Source organism: Chaetura pelagica, unplaced genomic scaffold (genome assembly GCF_000747805.2).
Source record: "Chaetura pelagica isolate M959 unplaced genomic scaffold, ChaPel_1.0 scaffold156, whole genome shotgun sequence".
In the NCBI taxonomy this organism is placed as follows: Eukaryota; Metazoa; Chordata; class Aves; order Apodiformes; family Apodidae; genus Chaetura; species Chaetura pelagica.
This window is the reverse complement of record NW_009953694.1, coordinates 1,049,268-1,064,743: the sequence shown is the minus strand read 5'-3', so window position 1 is coordinate 1,064,743 and position 15,476 is coordinate 1,049,268. Positions and strand designations below refer to the sequence as shown.

Sequence of the window (15,476 nt, the reverse complement as noted above, 5' to 3'; positions counted from 1 at the left end):
TCTTTCCCTGTTTCTCCAAGAGCAATTCTCCTGGGCTGGGATGGAGGCAGTGCAAAACAGTCCTTGAGCTTCAGTTTATTTAGTTGGTAATGATGAACAAGATAATCTCTAGAGGTTCTGAGTGGGCCAAAAGTATCACTGGCCTGATTTGTATTCCGTTCTTCTTTGATATGGAAACACCAGCTGAATGATGGTTCATCTAAACCAAAGTATTTGAGAGTACAACCAAGCTTCCATTTCAGTCTGGAGGAAGAGGTAATGGTTATGGGAAGGAAAGAAAGGTCAGGGAGTGACACAATGCTCACAAGACCTTTATATAACCTTCTTTGTTTTGCTCAATTCAGTTTGTTTGACTCTCTCTTCTGATTTCCCTCTTTGGGATAGAAGCTGATTTGTACACTTCAGGCCTGTTAAAGGACAACTAACCCTACATTTACGTGGTCACTAGCCTGTGCCCTTCTGTGTCTTAATGAAGTGACCTAAGCATCTCCCTTGAGAATCCAGTCACTTTTTGCAGCAGAAATGCTGACAGGACTCTGTCACAATGATTCTGAAGGCACAGGATTTTATGCCACACAAAATCCCATCAAACTCAGTACAGGGTATAAAATTTTGAGATGTTTGTTTTTTGGATTGCCTGGGTAAGGAAAAATTCAGCAAGTAGTAAGGTTCTCCAAGATTTTCCAAGTTTTATTGAAGAGGGAAATGATCAAGAGCTCTTCCTGGTATGTCTCTTGTGCCAACCATGCTTTGAAACTACCAGGAATTCTTTGTGCTTTTGACAGCAAACTCGTTGCTTCAGAATCAAAGCACAATTTCACTACCAATGGATGCATGACCCTGCTTTCTTCTATGCAGATGTCAAATTAAATTAAGCTCCTCTGTGTGGATCCTGTAAATACATATGTATTCCCACCATGGGGAGAACCATCCTGGCCAGTAAAGGGAACTGTTTATGTCACTGAGACCATAAAAACCACCTGCAGACACATGGGCATTCTCAGAACATCAGATACTACTGGGAAGTCTAGGTTGTTTTCTTATTCTTTTGAGAAGGCAAGACATGCTTTGTTGGACTTATCAGCCTACACATCATTGGTGTCAGTGAGTAACATTTGACTAGTGCTTTAGAAAGAGACAATTAAAATCAATACAGTGAATAACAATTGATGTCAGTGATGTAGCTAATTAATAATTATTTTCTGCTCTCAGGGACCATTTTCATTCTGCCACCTGAGAGTTCTCTGTCTTCTGTAAATAAACTAATACCTCTCTTTCTCCTTCTCTGCCTTTGATTACTTGGCTCCAGACTCAGATTTCTAAGGCTGTATAAAGTGTCCAGGACACATGTTTCCAGGATCTAATTCATAGTATAAGGATGCAATAGTTGAAGTTGGTCTGATAGAGACAAGAAATCTCAAGATGAGCTAGCATAGGGCAGGGACTGAGTCTGCGTCTTTGGTTTTGGAAAGACTCTGTGGTAAACTGTAGGCTTGCCCCATGCCTTCTGTGTCTCTGCAACTCTTCAACAAGCAGCTTTCATCTGAACCCCACATGTGCCACTTCTATGTGTGGACATTGCTGGAGCTTGAGTCTAGGTCTGCTCTGGTGAATCAAAAGAAAACTGTTCTCCCAAAGCCCCATGAACCCTGTTGACTCTGAAATGGAGATTTATCTATTGTTTTTTTCCTTTAAGGAGATGGTATTACCACCACAGGATGTGCGGTGAAGAAATTAGTCCAGCTATACAACAGCAAACAGAGTGATAATTCAGAGCATAGACTGTTCCAGAGAAGAGTATATTACCACTGGGCAGGTTTTATCTGTTTCTGTCAAATATTCTCTATTCAGTAACACAACACATCTTTTCCTTTCTTTAAGTGAGTCCTCTCCCTCTCAAGTTTAGCACATAGGAGGCTGTACTTAGTAGCAAGCATCTGTTAACTACCATATTACCTCACTATATACTCGTCTTTCAGGAAACATGATTTCTCATTTGAAAAATTAGCGTAAGTAATGATTTACATGGTATACAGGATTTTCTACATCAGAGTTTTAAGTTCTTCACCACTGGCCCTAGTCAGTAAGAAGGTTGGATCATATAGATGAAATTTCTGGTGTTCATTATTATCTGAAATTGTCCTAATTTGAGAACTATGCTACTTCATTGTGGTGACTTTGACGTTTCCATGATCCTCCAAGAAGAATCACTTACTGTAAACCATGCATCTGCAGTCCATTTAGTAGATTTAATTGCAGACCTCAAATATGAAGGGAAAATACTTGTTTTATTTATGGGCTGTATAACAATAGAGTCATCAGGAGAAGCTAGTGTTCTGTGCAGAGAGAGACCTCAAAGTACCTTCTTAATGGATGACAGCATGAATGCAATTCATTAATGTAGAAGACGTTATTAATGGGTGTAAACAAGAATCTCCGGTTTTTAGCGGAAGTGTTCTGCCATTCTGGTGGCTGAGGCCAAGAGTGTGTCTGTTACATTCCACTGAAATTTCCCCAGACCCTGTGATGAGTGCAGCGTAAGAGAAGAGAAATAATTACACTTGCCAGGGAATTACTTTCATAATTCACCCACAGCTCTGCTCAGTGCAAGTTATAGCTCAGTTGGTTTTCACGGTACCTCCACACCACTGATAGAGAAGCAGGATTACATTATGCGCATCAAAGTGGATATTCCAGGGCACCATTGATTAGGCTCTTTTATGGTTTGGTGCTGCTGTTCTTGCTGTTGTTCATAGTATGGAGGCTTAATTGCAGTACCGAGGAAAAAAACCACAACTAGAACTGCACACCCATTATATTTCAATTTCTATTATGAAAAGATGAAGAGAATTTGCCTGATTCCACTGGGCAATTCCCATGGCCAAGGTTGAGAAAGAAACATTCAAGGACCTAACTTACCCTTGAACTGGTGTTTACTGAATTGAAAAAAACGCTGCTTACCGTAAGACTGGGAAATAGAAATCAAAACTCTTGGGGTCCTTTATTTTCTCTGTCATTCTTGATTGTGGACTTACTGATTTTTCTCATGATACAGCAAATGTATCAAATGGGTTCTGTTCGATGTTTCCCCTAGTTTACCTGCCACTGTGACATTAGAGAATTTAAAATATGCCTTTAGTTTGCTGCAGGTGCACAGACCTTGAGCAAATGACTTTGATTCCTGTACTGTAGGTCCCTTACTCTAGCACTACATTGTTAGTAGATTTCTACCCTACATTTCTGTCCTACATTGCAGGTAGATTTCTTTGGGTCTTTATCACAAATACTAGGGAATATTCAGATACTAGAAGCCCTAAGAGCCATGGGAGCCAATGAGAGTTAATTTGTTCCTCAAGGACAAATCTTAATTAAGTTAGTGGACCTTAGCTGGGCAGGGTTTCCTACTGACCTCTCTTGGAGTGACATATGTCAGCAGGATTTAGGGTCAGATCACGTTTTTGGTGTGGAAGGGAAGAGTGGTAAATGGCTGCTGTGCTGACAGTATTCAAAGGACTAAATTTGTTCATCCAGCTCTTGTGGGATTTGCTTCCAGCTTTCCGGTTCAAACAGGAAAGGTCCTGCCTTCTGAATTATTTTTTTGGAACAGTACTAATGGCACAAATAATGGAAGAGTAAATCCTACAGTTCCAATATCAAGTTATTTACACAAAAAGGCTTTGGCTAGATTGAGCCAGACTGTCAGCTCTTTGTGGTTTGCATTGGGCAAATAAGGCTCACAAGCCACACTATTTGGACTTTGCTGTCAGCTCTGAAGTGCTCTCTTAGCCTCTGGGCAGAACAAGGTGCTTTCCACACTTAAACAGCTTAGACAACAGAAGGAGAAACTACCTAGCTCAACTTTTGCAGCATTGATAAATTATACTGGCAACACCTGGTGCCTCTTAATTTCAGGCTTTAAGTTCATGCCTTTCTTTTTCTTCTGAACCTCCCAACTCAGAGCTCAAGAAGGCCTGGATAAAGCCACTCTTGCTTTTCCTGTTTGTGCCTCAGGCTTTAACAGACATGATAGTGTCATGTGTGAAGACAGAGAAGGAGCTTTGAATCAGCTCTCACTGGTAAATGACACTGCGAACTCAAGGTTGTTGTTGACCTTCTAACCTTTGTGAAAGTGATTTCAGAGTTTATGAGGATTTAGTACTCAAGTAAACCAATGTGACTACTATCAGAATAACACAATACTTAAATTAAACATAATATTTTCTGTGAAAGCTGAACAGCATGCATTGTGAAGTGAGGATTTTAAATGGGAATTTTTCCTTGCTTCCCTCCATGTCAGGTTTTTGTTCAGCTGTCCACATCAAATGCTGGTACGCAAAATTACTGAAAGAGGAAGGGAACTGGGGTCTTGCCTTCTGGAAAGGGACCTATTACATTCTTTAAGCTGTGTCAATATATATGCAAAATATAAATATATTAACATATGCTTACGTGTCTATATGAGCCCCACTCTTCTCAGCTGAAACTAAACCTTGGAACCATACAAAAGGGTCCACAACCAAAATTGTAGATCAAATACCATTACAATTGAAATGTGATGTTGGCAGAGACAAGACAGAACTAATTTAATTTTTCTTGTCAGTCACTGTAGTAGATCAATTAAACTGCCAAGTGGATCAAGTATTTCAGACTGTATTTATTACATTAAGTATTTATGTTCAGGCTGAACATTTCAAGTATGATCTCATATAGGAATACAAGCAGGTTCAGATCAATTCAGCAGAATTTGCTGTAAGTTAATGGAAATGTAATTGTGTATTTTAATTTTGTGTACAGGAGGCAATAAGTTCCTGAAAGAAAGAAAATGGTCCCCTGTCCATGTTGCAGCAACTTGATTCAAACCCCATTAAAATAATAACAGATTGTCATAGATGTTAGTGGAAGCTGTATCAAGACTTAGGGCTAACAGCTTAACCCTCACTGGCTTTGAGAGGAACTAGGTGCCTAAACTCCTCTGAGGACCTTGGTGATCTTAGACATCCTGTCCAACCATGACAATTCTGTGATTCTGTGATTTCTTCCCCGCTATGGACTCAGGTTTACAGCAATAAGATGTAAAAACCCCTTGATGTCTGCTGTATATGGATGGCTCTTTCTTGGTGGTCCGTTGTGGTCTGACTGACGGGCAGGTGGAGACCTTGAGCTCCTGATTCTCCCATTGTTTGTGTTGCCTTTTTTCCAGAAAAATCTGATAGATTTCACTGGGTTTACTACCTGCAGATACAGGCAATTATAAAGTGGTTTCAACCTTCCCTTTACATTAAAAAGCAATAGGGCTAAACCCTACTCTCTTATGTTCTAGGTGGTGCCTGGAGCAAATTACACTTGTTACTTTTTTTATATATATATGTATTTTTATTTTTTTTTTAGATGTGAGCTGTTTTTTTGCAAGTATTTTAACCTCAGTGAAAAAGAAAGGAATGGTTTATGGGTGAATTATGCTAGAGATAGCCTAGTTTCCATCACAGGTAACTCTGCACCCTGAGGTTGCAGAGCCACTGGGTAATATCAGGTCTAATTATTAAGCAAAGAGCTTAGGTACTGAAGAGATATATACTGAAGACTGATTAATATTTTATCCCTCTCTAACAATGAAATGAAAATTATTCTTAGGGGATGGAGCCTATTCCTACCCTTTTGAAAAGGGGAAGACTCTATTCCACTTCTCCCCACCTCCCTCTAAGCAGATGTTTGTGTTTGATACTGTTTTAGGTACCACAGAAGAGCTAGCCCTGCCCTCAGCCTGGGAGCTGAAGAGTCATGTTTGAAAGGTTCACTCAGTTTGTGTTAGAAAGCAGCAGTGCAAAGACAGGTGACGAACAGGCAGGCTTCCACATTCCCCCATATCGGAGCTGAACCTTAAGACAGTGGGACTTAACAGCAGTGGAAAAGCAGACTTCTTTGTGGCTTCTGCAGTCGAATCCCTGCCGCAAGCTGCGGGAACTCTGCAGTGCCTATCCTCCTCCCTCTTGTCCAGCACCTCTACAGTAGCTGCAATTCAAATGGGGAAAAAATTACTTTAAGAGAGTGGTTTGTGGTGGAAAAAATCAGCAAGTTTTGTTACTGGGTGGATTTTGTTATAAACCTTCCTTCTGACCTAGTCAAAGGAGCCACAGAATTCAAGACTGAGGTTGCTAGTGCAAAGAACAAAAAAAATATTTTAATCAAGTGCTGATATTTGCCTTTGTGGTTAATTTGAATTCCTGGGCCCACGGAAATGTTTGTCTGCTGATCATATTCTCTATCGGAGGAGTATTACAAGAGAAAAGAGGACTTTCCAGTTACATTAATAACTTGTCTCTTTTAGATTCTGTTTTTAAAAATGCAAAGAGCATTTTCTCCTGAGTGTTACCTGCAAGCTGCTATTCTTTGACAATTGCTGTAGAAGTCTTGCCAATATCCAAAAAACAAACAACTGTCTGCCTTCATCCCCAGCAGATGGGTGTTGACCCATGGCTACTGAGAGCAGAATTGTAAAAGAAAGACTACCTGCTCCCTGCAGGTTATTAGTTCTATCACTTAGTCATGAGCCATTTAACTCAAATATTAACTGCAGAAATTAAAGCAAGTCCTTGGCTTGGAAAGATCAGAGGAAGACATTGCGTCGTGTCAGGATGTGTGCAGCCAGGCTGTTTGTTGTTGGGAGGTAACATATCAGCTATGAAGAACAGGCATTTTGCAGGGCAAGTATCAATGTTAACAAAGATAAGCCAGAGGAAGAACCTGCCATGGTTCAGCTGAGAAAGGCAGCTGGTGGAGGGAGGACTGCCTGTGGCAGCAGGGTGCGGGGGGACCTTTGGGCTTAAAGGAAGAAGAACACCCATTGCACCCTTTCTTCAGTAAGCATTATTGCCTGCTTGGGGCAGGCTGTGCTTCAGGTGCACAGGATAAAGATGGTCTGGCCTATCCCTCCTCATGTGACTCTTAAGTCATGTCATCTTACAATGAGGTAGGAGAGGGTCATTAGTTCCTGTAAAGTAACGACAGTATTTTAATCTTTATCTCTGCAGAATTTTTTCAGGTGTAAAGAGATGGCACTCCCACAAATGCAACTGCCCATATTGACCAGGTTTCAGCATGCAGGTGGAGGGCAGGGGACACCTCCAGCCTGTGGCTGGGGGGAGCCACAGAGCAGAAATTTGTGATGAAAACTAAGTATAAACTCAGCCTTGCTTGTGGGGAAAACTCATGTGTGATTTAAACTTCACTGCTTGCTTTGGACTCTCCTTGCCCTCACTCACTATTTGTCACCCTGGATGACTCATAGAGCAAGATCCTGAACAGTGGGCCTCAGCAGAACAGATCTGACTTTTCTAGCTCTGATCCAGAGAACAGCTATTACCCACTAAAAGTCAATAGAGAAGGGAGCTCTTGCCATCCCCAGTCCCCAGTCGCATCTCTGCCCTCTCCAGGTTGACTGGGGAGGGAACAGTCAGTCCCCATAACCTTCCCTATCAGTGATGGTGCCTTGTCTCCTTCCTCCTCAGGGAGCCCGCTGTGCTCATGCTGTGTTCCAGACCCCATGGGCCTCTCGTTCCTGCCCACCTATGGCTGCCAAAGCAACCGCACCGCCAGCGTGGCCGCGCTGCGCATGAAGGCCCGGGAGCACTCGGAGGCTGTGCTCCAGTCTGCCAACCTCCTGCCCTCCAACAGCAGCAGCCCCACTCCTCCCACCAAACCTGGCCCTGAGGGCAGCCAGGACAAGCAGCCCTCCCCATCCAAGGAGCACATGGAACGAGAGAAGAGTGTATGAGGCAGGACTGGCATCGGCCTCTTGGCTCAGGGCAGGTACCCACCGCTGGGGCTCTGCCTCGGTGTGAACTGCAGTGTGGCCATGCTCCAGCCAGAAGTCATGGGGCCACCAGGGACCCAGCGAACCTGAGTGGCCTCTTTGGCTGCCTTTCATGCATCCTTGCTCTTCTTGTGCCGCTTTAGGTTAATTCCCCTGATTTATTGGCACTATCTGTGTTTGGAAACGTTTGTGAAACTGTTTTTAGCCCACCTCCACCTTCCTGGGACGCTGAAATGCCCCAGATCCTGGCTTGCTGCTGGACATCTCAGCTGCCCATCCTGCATGAGAGGAAGGACTGGCAGCAGGCCAGCAATTCTAGAAACGAGATGGAGGGCAGGAAATGGATTCCAGGCATCATTTACTCCACCACACACTGCAGAGGCAAAGGACTAATCAGGTATATACCAGCCTGGCCTGTTGTTTTCTGATGGCATTTTACTTCAATCAGATCTACCCCAGGAAAGCCAGGTGTAAGAGAAACAGAAAACAGAATGAAACTCTTAATGATTTTTTTTTCCTTCTTTTCCCTGAAAGTGAAACTTTTAATGGAGTAGATTACTGGGAAATTGCTGACATGAGTTTACCTGTGAATAAAATCCTTGCACTAGTCTCTATGTGAACATTACTCTGTTACTCATGCCATTCCCTTGGTTGGACATAAAAGACACATGACTCCAGAGCAGCACTTATAGCTTCAAATAGTAATGCTGGTATTTTGTGGAGAGTACAGTTGTGTCTAGATCTACACAGACTAGGGAGGTACTTTAACATCATTCTATTGGAAAGAAAGACTGGAAAACAAAATAATCCTGCATTGCAATAGTGCAAGTATGTCCTTGCATGTTTTGTTTTTCATAGAGAGGAAATAAATCTTGGAAGGATATTCTCTTATGCCATCCAAAATCAAGATAATTCCATTAACTGAAGGCTTGTTGTAATTAATCTAGATATGAACATATCTTTATTATTATAGAGTGGGCACAGTGCACAGGAGAAATTGATGCCTCAGGAAGTATAGTCTTATCTCTGTTCCAAAACTCCCCAAAGCAAAGCAGACTAAGATCTGATGCTATAGAGCAGGTATTTTAGTCTGGGGTGCCCCACATTTTTTCCATGGGAAGTGCACATGCAGATTTAAACTTAGTGACATGTACTTGCTTTTCTCAGGTGCCTTTTAAAGACTCCTTAAGCTTGTCCGCAGACACTCCTGGAGAACAAGGTAAAACCACTGCTCTGAGACTTGATCAAGTAACATGCAGCCCAGAGGAAGGATTCTTGTTAGCTCTGAAGGTCTTCAGAGCAGGACCTTGGTGAGAAAACTGCTGAGGTCTAGTGTCAACAAGAGGCTCTCCATTACAGCTCTAGAAGTGGTTCTGTTTAACTCTCAGGCTGACTTAGGCACAGAGTCTTGACTAGCAGTCTGTAGGTTTTCACTTACCAGCCCAGACTTTTCTGCCCATTAATTTTACAGAACCTTGGACTTTTCCATGGCTTGCAAGACCCTCCTATACCTACTGGTGCACACTTTTCTTTCCTTGAGACAGGGCTTAATGTCAGCACCCATACAAAGGGTGGAAGCCCTCATCTTCAGCCCTCATCTTTCATTGCTTCAGGAGTGAAGGGGACTGGGCACTCCTGCAGGGTACGGTTTGAGTCTTCTAGACACAAGGGATTGGGAGCAGCATTGCTGGGTCTGTCCTTGCATCCAAGTACAAAGAAAAATCTGACAGGGCCCACAATCATCAGATGGAGTAGTTTTTGCTTTACTTTTGCCCACCATGTGTTTCTTTTGGCAATCCTGATCTGTCCTAATTGTGGAGTGGGGAACATGCAGTAATCTGTGATCTGCCTTTATGTTCCTGCTTCAGGAGCTGCTCTGCTGCAGTGGAAGTGCCTTTCCTGACTGGAAATTATGGCTGAGTTCAAACAACAGGAATGATCTTTTTCTTCCACAAAAAAAAATAAATAGATAGCTGTGTGCTTTGTTGTGGGAAGTGGTTGAAGAGAGAGAATCACTGTTTTCTTAGTGATCTGAATCACAATTTTTTTGGTGAGTACCCCTCAAAAAAAAAACAAAACAAAAAAAAGGAAAAAAAAAATCCCCTCCAAAGAGGCAACCCCAACTTTATTTCAACATAATTACTTTGCATTCAGTTGAACTTCAGCCCTTCTGTACACTAACTCTTCAATCTAATTGTTTGATTAAACTCGTATTTCCTCCAGAAAGGTACATAAATAAGTGAATTGTTGAGCAAATTAAGAATACTTAACAGCATTGCATCTGAAAAGTAGTTACGCTGATTAAATTTTCTGTCCTTGAGGATTTTCAGGAAATTACTTTTGATCGTCAATAACACAATTAAGTAAACTACACACACATTAGCATGAATAATTGATAAGAAATTATGTATTACCACGAAGCACTGATTTAATAATTCATGATGCGACACTCTAGTGACTGTGCAAAACTGGATAACATCGACAAGTCTGCCTGATGTTGCTGGAAATGCTGCAATTACAAACAAGTCCATAGTTTTGTTGTACAACAAAGAAAAGTATCTGAAGCATGCTGTAGTTTCTGTTTGTTTAATACTTAAAATAAATTGAGACAGAAAACCCTGAAAAGTTCCTGTATTGTTTTCATTGAGATCAGCTTCTCTGTCCAAGCATCTTCTCTCACATTGTTAACTGTCCAGCTCTGCTTAGACCACAAAGATGCTGCGGAGAGGGGGAAGCTCTCAGATTCACAGCTGGGACATCATGGGTGTCTCAAAAATGGCAAAATTACAGGGAGTTGAAGTTTTGCAGAGCTTTCTATTAGAAGCAAAGTGTCATTAGTCCTCCAGAAGCTTAAACCTAAGGTCTTTTGTATTCTTTAGTGTCTGATGTGTCTGTGATTATTCAATATGATTTTGTAGGTGGTTGCTCTAGGTCAGCCGTAAATGAAGCATTTGGCTATGTATGTTTTGATTGTGTACAATGCCACATTAAACCCTAAGGACAATTCACCAACAATTCTTGTGACTTCCTTAGGGGAGGCAGATATCTCACTAACACGTTGAGAAAATCAGAGCATAGTTTTTTTTCCTCTCAGGTTTTGGTGTGAGACCTGCCTGCTCAGGGTAGCACAATCGCTTGAGGTCACTGAGCAGTAGCACAAGGGCAAGAGCAGGACTCAAGAGATCTGTGTCTCAGTCGTGCCTGCTTCTAGCCACTAGACTCTACTACCTTCCAGATAGACTACTGACTGTGAAAGAGGCACCTGCCTCCTTTCTGTGCTGTCATATATCAGGGCTATGTCACTTAAACTGTTCCTGTAATGACCATCTTAGTAGCTCTGATTAAGTCTGGCATTTAAAAGTTTATAACTTGTCTATAAAAAGTCACTCAGGCTGAACCCCAGTGTGAGAGGCTCAGGCCCAAGGGGATGATTTACATGTGAGCTATTCAAAAAATCAGCCTGTGTGATGTTTTTTCGGCTCTGTGAAGGAAAAATGGAAGCCCAAGGTTTGAGTGATGGATGGGTTTTGTTTAATGGCTTACTACATTGTCATTAGATCCCATGAAGTAATTCTCTGGAATTTCCATACCAACACGAGTCAGGAGTAGTGTGAATGGCCTCTGCGTAAATGTCACTTGGCATGATTTTGGAAAAAAATCTCCAGTCCTGGGCTCTTTTCTCCAGAACTCACAGACAGCCATGACACTCAGTTTCCCCTCATCCCCCCCCTGCATGGGCCACCTCAACATCCACACTCACCACTCTGTGGAAAGCCTATGGTCCTGTCCTTATGCTACAATACATTGTATCGGGAAATGTCAAGCAGAGAATGCACCTTCGTTCAGTTATGCCTTAGGCTAGACCTTTCTATGCTGTATGCTGGATAGAAATGAGATTGTTAGGCTAATTGGCTCTTTATTAAGAGTATTATTTACAATTATGCTGAAGGCCATGAGCATGTAGAAGAAGATCCTGGTATATCACTGAACTCTTCCCTCTTGCAGTCAGTGTCCTCCTCTCTGTATTCCCCACAGATTGCTGCCCTTGGCAAATTTGGGCTGTACTTCTCTGGACCTCCTGGAGGACTCCTCCATCCTGTGTCAGGGCCAGGGAGAAAAGCCTGCTAGGCAGGGCTGTGTCTTCTGGGAAGTTTGCACTTCTGCTGCATCCTTAAGCTTTCTGCTTCCATGCAGCAGAAAGAAGGCAGGGCAGTGTGGGAGGAAGTAGTTTGCTGTTGGGTGGACCACGAGGGAGCAGAGGATGGAGATGAAATGCTTGTGGTGTTCTGCTGTGGCATATTCTCCCTCTAAATGAGCTGTTATTCAATAAAGATCATGCTATTCCTGGTTGTTTGTGTGGTGGAAGCAGTGTGTGAAGAGGAGGAAGTGAGAAACCCTGAATTGATATCTGAGCTCTGAATACATAATTCAGACCTCTCCACTGAGGAGTTTGACACCCATATCATAAATAAAAGGGCAATAGAGTACAATAAACAATGCTTTATTCTTTCCAGTTAAAAACTTCCTTCGCATTGCAGTAAAATATTGACTTCAAGTGACCATATTACCACAAAATATTATCTTTTCCTGATATCAGCCAAAGAAGACTTACATAGATCTGGGCTGTAAAAATGAGAACTTCAGTGGCATATAGAGAATCCAGCCTTATTTGAGAATTAGTAATTTAAAATATTTTAATAATCCAATCACATTTTCCTTATCGCCTTCCCTAAGCTCTCTGCCATGACAAGTAGGTGTTAGTCAGCTGTCTCAGAAGACTAAGCATCATTTTTTGGAGCTGTGAAAAGTCTCATGCAGTAAACTCATAATAGTTAAAACTCACCAGGATTTAAAGTATTGGCCTGCATAACTCTTCTAGTATTTAACTTCAATGGCTTTTTCTGTAGTCAGTGCTTTTACAGTACTGCTGTAACATCCATGACATGAAACAGAGAACAAAAAAAACCGTGGTCACCTGTGTCATTTTAGTCAAGAGTTCTCACATGCAGAGCAACAAAAGACAATGTGTTTTTTTTTGTAAGCTGAATTACATCCAGAACTCATATCCACCCCCAACTCCATTCTGATGGACCTGGAAGTTGCCTTGCACTTGTATTTTCTCATAAAACATGACAGCAGCATTGAAGCTGTTGCTGGTCATGGTCAGTTAATAGTTTAGCTAAGTTGCCCTACAATTTCCTATAGCACCTGATATTGGAACAGCTCTGTTTGTGCAGAGGTAATTGTCACTCCTCTGGCTGATCTAATGGCAGGGTCGTTGTTACTGCCCCACTTTTCAAGCTTCAGCATAAACCAGAGCACTGTGACCTCGAAGCTGTATACAGGTGGATACCTGGAAGTATGTCATCTCTCACAACTTACCCATCTCCTGTTCCATGGATGGCTGGAAAAATATGGCTCATTAGCTGCCAAGGTCTATTCTGATATACAAGTTCCCTTGTTCTCCAAGCAGCACCCCTCAGACCAGGTTAGGAGACCTCTAGTAGTATAGTCAGAAAGTGCAGCCCAGACACAACCATTCTTAAATACCAGTCCTTGGGACTGGTCAAGGCCAGGAGAAAACTTTTAATTTCTGATAAAATTGTGTTTGCTTTGTCAGCTGAACTGCTTTACCTTTTTGTTCTTCTTCTTCAGAATTTTTGTTTATGAAACTCCAGCATTCAGTACTGGCCCTAGAGACTAACACTTGCTATAGTCACGAATTTATTAGGGCTCCCCTAGGTATTGAATAGGCTGAGGTTTTTTATTATATACACACAGCTCCTTTACACCCACACTGTACATGAGCTGATGTGTTAAATAAGATCCAAGGCCCATTAAATGAAGAAGCCCAGCTCTGAAAAGAAGGGTCCCCAGGAACTGAAACGCTGCCTGTTATATCGCAACTGGCTCCCCCTTGCTCTGTTGTGCTGGATGAAGCCATCAGGTTTTGGCAGATGCTTGAGAACCAAGATGCTGATGTGATCACCAGTCCTTGGCACAGCAAGGGATTGGACCATCCTTGGGAGTTGTTTGTTTTTATTAGAAATATTTCTGCAGCAGTGCACAAGAAATTGGCTGCTGGCAGGGAAGGAATATGTACAGAAGAGCTTATCCTATTTCTCCTCTGAACCATTACTCATGTTTAGAGCTAAACCTTACTGGGACTCAGCCAGAGGCTCTCCAGGGACAATTTCACAATTACAGTCCAACGGGGGTCAGAAAGGAAAGTTTCAAAATCTCACTCAGAAAGCCAAGTACCTGAATACTTTTCCCATAGGGCTAACCTGAGAGTAATCCAAATTGATGTTGCAGCTTGTTGTTCAGACAAATGACACAGATAAAAAGCAACCAGGTATTTGTGTGTGTGTGTATGTTAGCAAACGGCAGCTTAATTTCCTTTTGATGGGGTTTCTTTCCATGAGGCTCAGGATCTGCATATGAGTCAGCTTCATACACCCCACAGAGCTGTTCCTCTGTCATCAAAGCCCAGGCGGCACTGCACAACATTTTATCCCTTCCTCCACTGTGAGGCTGCGGGACAGAGCTCACACATTAGTTCCCAGATGGAAGGAAAGAGGATTGTTTCTTACTCAGTGCTTTCCTACAAGTGACCCTTTTGCACCATGCTTAGCCATCCTGAGCTCTAGGTTTTTTTCAGTGCAGATATACAAAGGGAGGTATTTTTTGCTTAGGGGTCCAATTTTTTAGTAACTGATCAAACATCCATAGCTTGGGAGGCTTGGTGTCACCACAGTGTGGCTTTCGGGACCCCTCAGTGCCTCTGTATCACCCTCAATGCCACACTGTCTGGTTGCATCACATTGTAACCAGGGATGAGGAGCAGCAAAGCTGAAGATACAGGTGATGCTCTTTGCCCCACTCAAAGGGATCACTATATCTGGAATTAAATTTTCTTTTGAAGCAGTGTTGGTTAGATTAAATTTATAGTGTGCATAGGTCTGCTGCATTGTACAGATGTCTAGAGAGCTTCTGAGGCTGGGAAAACTCTTGTTTATAGGAAGTTCTGGAAACCTTCCAATTTCTACTCATTTCAAATAAAACTTTTATAACAATAATACACTGAGTTAAGGGCTATGCCTTTGCACCAACTTAATGAATCAGATTTAATTTACTAACATTAGTGCTCTTTTACACTGCAAGACATCATTTGCCAAATACTTTGAAAACAAGTCAGGAATTAATAAATGTTATTAATTAAGTTTTAGAATTACATTAATGAGACAGGAAAGGAAGAGCCAAGGTACCAGAGATGCCTTTTTCCTCCTGCCACTGCATGGGCAGGTGTTTTAGGCTTCATTTCATAGTCTCTGCCCCTGGAACTTAAATGTGCCCAAACAAAATATCTCCAAAATGTCAGGTTGGATATATTTGGGCCACAATTTAACAAGGCCTGTTGCTTCTCCTTCATCCTTCCCTCCTGGTCTCTGCCTGGGACCCTCTCTCTTCCTGTGCTTAACAGGTGTCTTCATTTACAAAAGTAACATCTGGCCAAAGCAAGTCCCCTTTGAAGCAGATGCTTAGGCTTACTTTCCTATGGGCTTTACTACTAAAGACCCCAGCCCAGTTTTACTGACAAAGCCATGCCCCCTGAAGGAGAGCTTCAAGTGCACTATGAATACACCATTGCTCTTCCATTAGTGCC

At 42.2% G+C, this 15,476-nt stretch overlaps 1 protein-coding gene across 1 annotated transcript in view; it reads left to right on the top strand.

Annotated features, from left to right (window-relative positions):
- Window positions 1-7,771, top strand: part of DRGX (dorsal root ganglia homeobox) — a 30,641-nt gene extending 22,870 nt beyond the window's left edge. The window contains exon 6 of the mRNA XM_010000360.1: window positions 7,506-7,771. Within this exon, the coding sequence (XP_009998662.1) occupies window positions 7,506-7,771 (266 nt within the window). The remainder of the gene's footprint in view (window positions 1-7,505) is intronic.
- The last annotated feature ends 7,705 nt before the right edge of the window (window positions 7,772-15,476 follow it).